General features: G+C 39.8%; 1 protein-coding gene across 2 annotated transcripts in view; it reads right to left on the reverse strand.

The window, feature by feature from the left end:
- LOC121368969 (cartilage matrix protein-like) overlaps positions 1-5,285 on the reverse strand; it is a 106,187-nt gene extending 100,902 nt beyond the window's left edge. For both annotated transcript variants that reach the window (XM_041493742.1, XM_041493741.1), the window contains exon 1: positions 5,036-5,285. In XM_041493742.1, coding sequence (XP_041349676.1) covers positions 5,036-5,083 — 48 coding nt within the window. In that variant the 5' untranslated portion in view covers positions 5,084-5,285. The remainder of the gene's footprint in view (positions 1-5,035) is intronic.
- Between the last annotated feature and the right edge of the window lie 715 nt (positions 5,286-6,000).

Consider the following 6,000-nt stretch of genomic DNA (forward strand, 5'->3'; position numbering starts at 1 on the left):
AGAAGGCCGTGTGCAGTTCCAAATTGCACTTAGCCCGGTGGGCAACTTGTTACGTAATACTTCTGCGCGACGATCCTCGATCGGTACGCCTAATACACACCCAGAGCAGTTGTGGAGGCCATGTGGCTAGTAGTTACGTAATATCTCCGGTAGTGCTGTTTATGGCAAGGGGATTGCTCGCGGTTGGCGACAGCCAGTCTGGCGATCTAAGAGAAAGATATGCCGTCTTGGTCGCTGTGGAAATTCAGATGATACGTGAGGTACCGCCTTGTACCCCCAGGCGATTTTCTGATTTTATAATAAATAGCTAGGGTTTAGAGATATCTGAGAGAAGCAAAAAGGACGGCTCCCAGGGAACGTTGTCCGTTTGGACTTTGGTAAATATATATATTATTTCTGCTCTGTTGTATAACATCGATGTGATTGATGTGACTTTTAAATATTTTAATACTGTATTATACCAATATTCTTTAGACAGTGTCTTCGGTCATCTGACGAAGTAAATCGTAGACTTTTTGTTCTAACATTATACGAGTATTTGGTAATATAAAGCTTAGCCAGTCATCCTAGAAGACCTAGGTAAACTGTAGGTTATTGTCTTTATTGTGATAGGTACCAGTATTAATTCTGTGTTACAAGGTTATTGAATGAGTAGTTAGGGTTAATTAGAAATTAACCAGTTAGGAATAGTGTTGTAATTCCTTTATTAATTAAGTTCCCCTGGAAGCGGTTCTCCATTATCGCACGCGTGTGTGTTAGCGTTTCTCAGTTATCACACGTTATTGAATGAGTAGTTAGGGTTAATTAGAAATTAACCAGTTAGGAATAGTGTTGTAATTCCTTTATTAATTAAGTTCCCCTGGAAGCGGTTCTCCATTATCACACGTGTGTGTGTTAGCGTTTCTCAATTACCACACGTGTGGGTGTTGTGTCACGGTGAAGTGATTCGCATATTGTGTAAACTAGACACCTAGAGATTAACTAATTAAGTGATCAGTTCTGGGTTGTTATTATTGTTGTTATTAATTAACTACTGCGGCTGTACATTTGTCAGCGTAGGTTAATACAGATTCCAAAGTGTATTGTGATTTTGTTGTGTTTTCTAGTGAACTAAACGTGCTATAATAATATATACTTTATATAAGATCGTATCTCTGATCATACCTAGACGAGCCATACTCGGGTAAATACCGCCCGTTACAGAGAGATCTAATAGATATACAGTTAGGAGAGATATTTGGACAATCGTGTTTTATTCAGTTACGGGTATTATAGGATCCCCGTGACAAGTAGCAAGTGATCTTTTATATGTACCATCCCACAGACAAGATAGCACATACCACAGCCTTTGATATGCCAATCGATGTGCACTGGCTGTAACGAGGACTAGCCCAATGGACCCACCGACGGAGATCGATCCTAGACTGACCGAACATCAAGCGAGCGCTTTACCATTAAAATACAATATACAATACAATATACGATGCTGCAATAATTGTTTAAAAGCAAAACGCTAAAGCAACTGTTCTCATATTTATAATAGATACTGAACAGATTAAACATAACGATGAGTGCGCAAAGTTTTTGTTGTTCAGATTTTAATATCATGTTAATGTAACCGTCTCCAAGTTGTGAGGTTGGACAGTACAGTTTCGATGCTTTTTAGATACTGTGACGTCTCTTTTGTTCGTGGCTGTCTAATATCCGTGAAATGCAGTCAACGAATTTAAGAACACAAAGAAAATGTAATACATGCAACACGAATTTATGCAGTTACCTTTTCGATCCACGAATTTAAGTACCCAATGGAATGTGTGTTTAAGCAAACCACAAATATTTAAGCTTACGAAAATAAAGGATTTCACAGTATACATATATTTAAAGCGACGAAGAAAACGTTTATTTCTTTTGTATAGTACTGAATGCAACGCTTATGAGAACAAGGACGTTACTGCCTTTTTCTTCCCGTAAAATGCTAGTATCGTGTAACATCAAAGGTATGTGATAAGGGCAGAGTTTAACTTGTTCACCAAATCGTAAAATAAGACATGCAACTGATTTCTCCATTACATTCGCCACAGAGTTTATTCTAGAACCACAGTTATTATTAGTCCGAGTACTCTGCCCTTCGAGAGCTATACCAAATGTCCGTCTAGCTCTAGAACGACAGTGAAGTTTGTTTTATTTAACGACGCCACTAGAGCACATTGACTTTTTATCTTATCATCGGCTATTGGACGTCAAACATACGGTCATTCTGACACTGGGTTTTTAAGAGGAAACCCGCTGTCGCCACTACTCTTTTACGACAGACAGCAAGGGATCTTTTATTTGCGCTTCCCACAGGCATGATAGCGCAAACACTGGCCTTTGTTAAACCAGTTATGGATCACTGGTCGGTGCAAGTAGTTTACACCTACCCACTGAGCCTTGCGGAACACTCGCTCAGGGTTTGGAGTCGGTATCTGGATTAAAAACCCCGTGCCTCGACTGGGATCCGAACCCAGTACCTACCAGCCTGTAGACCATGATGTTAGAACAAAAAGTCTACCTAACCACGACGCCACCGAGGCCGGTCTAGAACGACAGAGTACGCTGTCTAAGTTATTGTATCACATTTGGTCTTAAAAGTTAAATGTTTGTTTTATTTAACGACACCATTAGAGGCCATTGATTTATGAATCATCGGCTACTGGATGTCGAACATTTGGTAATTCTGGCTTATAGTCTTATAGAAGAAACCTGCTATATTTTTACATTAGTAGCAAGGGATCTTTTATATACATCTTCCCACAGACAGGGTAGCACATACCACGGCCTTTGATATGCTAGTCGTGGTGCATTGGCTGGAACGAGAAATAGTCCAATGGGTTACCGACGGGACATTTGGTTTGACTAACCAGGCTAATGACATTCTATAAACAAAAAATAATGAAATTGGAAACGTGCATGAAAGATTCCTTACTGCTAATCAGCAAGTTGCTTGTAAGTGGATAGCCGCGGATGTCCTCAATCTCAGGGAGTGTGTCGTAAGCGTGTATCGGTGGTAATGCGCTCACCTGGTGTGCTATCAATCTAGGATCGATCACCTTCGGTGTGTCCATTGGGCCATTTCTCGATCCAGCCAGTGCTCCAAAACTGGTATAGCAAAGGTCGTGGTATGTACTATCCTTTCTGTGGGATGGTGCATATCAAAGATCCCTTGCTGCTAATCGAAAAGGATAGTCCGTGGAGTAGCGATAGCGGGGTTCCTTTCGTATTATACGCGTGGCCTTTAACTATACATCATTCGTCATATAACCGAAAATAAAAAATGTGTTGAGGATGCTGTTAAATAAAACATTTATTCCTTCTTCCTCGTCTCATTCACAAGTCCATGTGTGCGGATTTTAGAGGTTGCTGGGGTTACACAACCCTCCTCACAAACACCAAGGTGCCCTACAATGACAATGCTTCAATGACTTTATATAATCTAGTTGTTTTTAGTGAAGTAGGGTGTAACATCCGAGGCGGTTGGGTGTTTTTTGGATGTATTGTTTTATATGTTGGTGTACATATAAATACTGTAGGTACATTTGTTTCTAAATTTCATCCCTCCGCAAAAATCCTACATCCGTTCCTATATGTCTGAAATTCAACAAACAACGATTAATTAATCAATGTGCTCCTGTGGTGTCGTTAAACAAAACTAACTTTAAACTTTTAACCGTGCCTGTAACAGCTGATCAATATGGATAAAAAGAGAAATATACTAAACTCCAACGAAAACGCACCAGTCAAATTTATAGTTTTTAAAAAGATACAATAAGAAATGATAGTACATTTAACTTATTTTGTATTCTTGTAAGCAATAAATAAACAACAAATTTAATTCAAGGGTTAGGGTTATTGCGCGCTTTTATAGCAACCTCATAGATGCGATACCAATAAGAACTGAAAATTGGGTGGTGCGTTTTCAGTGGAGTATATTTCATACATTTTCCCTCCCTACACACCCCCACACCTCAAAATGAGTTTTGATATATAATAATGTTAATAAATCTTTTCCCTCCCCACACACCCACCTCAAGATGAGTTTTGATATATAATAATGTTGATAAATATTTTCCCTCCCCAAACACTCTACCTCAAGATGAGTTTTGATATATAATAATGTTAATAAATCTTTTCCCTCCCCACACACCCACCTCAAGATGAGTTTTGATATATAATAATGTTGATAAATATTTTCCCTCCCCAAACACTCTACCTCACGATGAGTTTTGATATATAATAATGTTAATAAATCTTTTCCCTCTCCACACACCCCACCTCAAGATTAGTTTTGACATATAATAATGTTAATAAATCTTTTCCCTCTCCACACACCCCACCTCAAGATGAGTTTCGACATATAATAATGTTAATAAATCTTTTCCCTCTCCACACACCCCACCTCAAGATGAGTTTCGACATATAATAATGTTAATAAATCTTTTCCCTCTCCACACACCCCACCTCAAGATTAGTTTTGACATATAATAATGTTAATAAATCTTTTCCCTCTCCACACACCCCACCTCAAGATGAGGTTTGACATATAATAATGTTAATAAATCTTTTCCCTCTCCACCTCAAGATGAGTTTTGGCATAATAATGTTAATAAATCTTTTCGAATTTCACCTCCCTCATCTTCGACTCGAGTCACGTGTCTGCTAAAGTTTAGTCAAAGTTTGTTTTGTTTAACGACACCCCTAGAGCGCACTGGTTTATTAATAAGCGACTATAAGATGCCAACAATTTGGTAATTTTGACATATAGTCTTTAACAGGAAACTCGCTGACTTTTTTCCATTAGTAGCAAGGGATATTTTATATGCACCATCCCAAAAACAGTCCTGGTGCACTGGCTGGAACGAGAAATAGTCCAATGGGCCCACCGACGGGGATTGATCCCAGACCTACCGCGCATCAAGCCAGCGCTTTACCACTGGGTTACGTCCCGCACAACATGTCTGTTAATTAAAGCACGAACTGAAACACATAGACTACTCACCAGTAGCAACAACGTCGCCGTCAGCACGCTAATAACAGCAGAAGTCATGTTTCGTTGTTTGTTTTAAAAAAAGATCAAGTAATCCAGGTAAATCCTTTGATGTAACCGTCAAGGTAGGAAAAGTTCATATGAACTGATCGTGGTTTCAATCTCGAGCGTGTCTTTGCCGAGATAAAAACCGGTTTCTTTTTTTCTTTCTACACTTTAAATGACTCCTGAGCTAGTGCGTTTGGTTACACTTCAATGCGTTGCGTATATTAATGCATGCAGCCTTTTATATATATTTCTTTGACACATGTCGAAGGGCCATTGACAAAAGAGGCGGAGCTTTGATAATAGGCAAATGAGTGGATGACGCTTCGTTGTGATTGACAGCCTGTGCGGGCGGGTTTAAGGCCGCACGGGAGCAGCAGCTGGAAGAAGCCGAACTAAAAGAGAAACCTACGATCTGTCAAGATGGTAATCAACAGAGTTCCGCGAATAGCGCCTCGCTCGATGTATGCAGGTCAAACATGAATGGGGGGAAAATGGGTTATATCTGCTGCAGATAGTATCATTGAGTGTCCTGCATGAAAACATGATGACCTAGATGTATCGCCCACGTTTCTTTGTTTAGCATTCTCTATATAACATTTATCCCTAATCCTTCATTTCATGGTCACTTATTTTAACTTATTTTCGTGCTTATATCCAATTAAGGTTCAAGCACGCTGTCCTGGACACCCCCCCCCCCCCCCCAGTTATGTGGATTGTCTGTCCAATTTGTTAGTGGTTAGTGAGAGAGAAGAGGGTGTAGTGGTCTTACTCCTACCCACTGATTCGTTAAAACTCGCTCTGGGTGGAAGCCGGGACCGGGCCGCGAACCCAGTGCCTACCATCTTTAAGTTCGATGACTTAACGATACCACCGAGCTCGGTCTAATTCTTCTTGCGTGTTGTATTCTATTCTATTATTATGTAAAATGA

This window comes from Gigantopelta aegis, chromosome 3 (genome assembly GCF_016097555.1).
Source record: "Gigantopelta aegis isolate Gae_Host chromosome 3, Gae_host_genome, whole genome shotgun sequence".
NCBI lineage: Eukaryota > Metazoa > Mollusca > Gastropoda > Neomphalida > Peltospiridae > Gigantopelta > Gigantopelta aegis.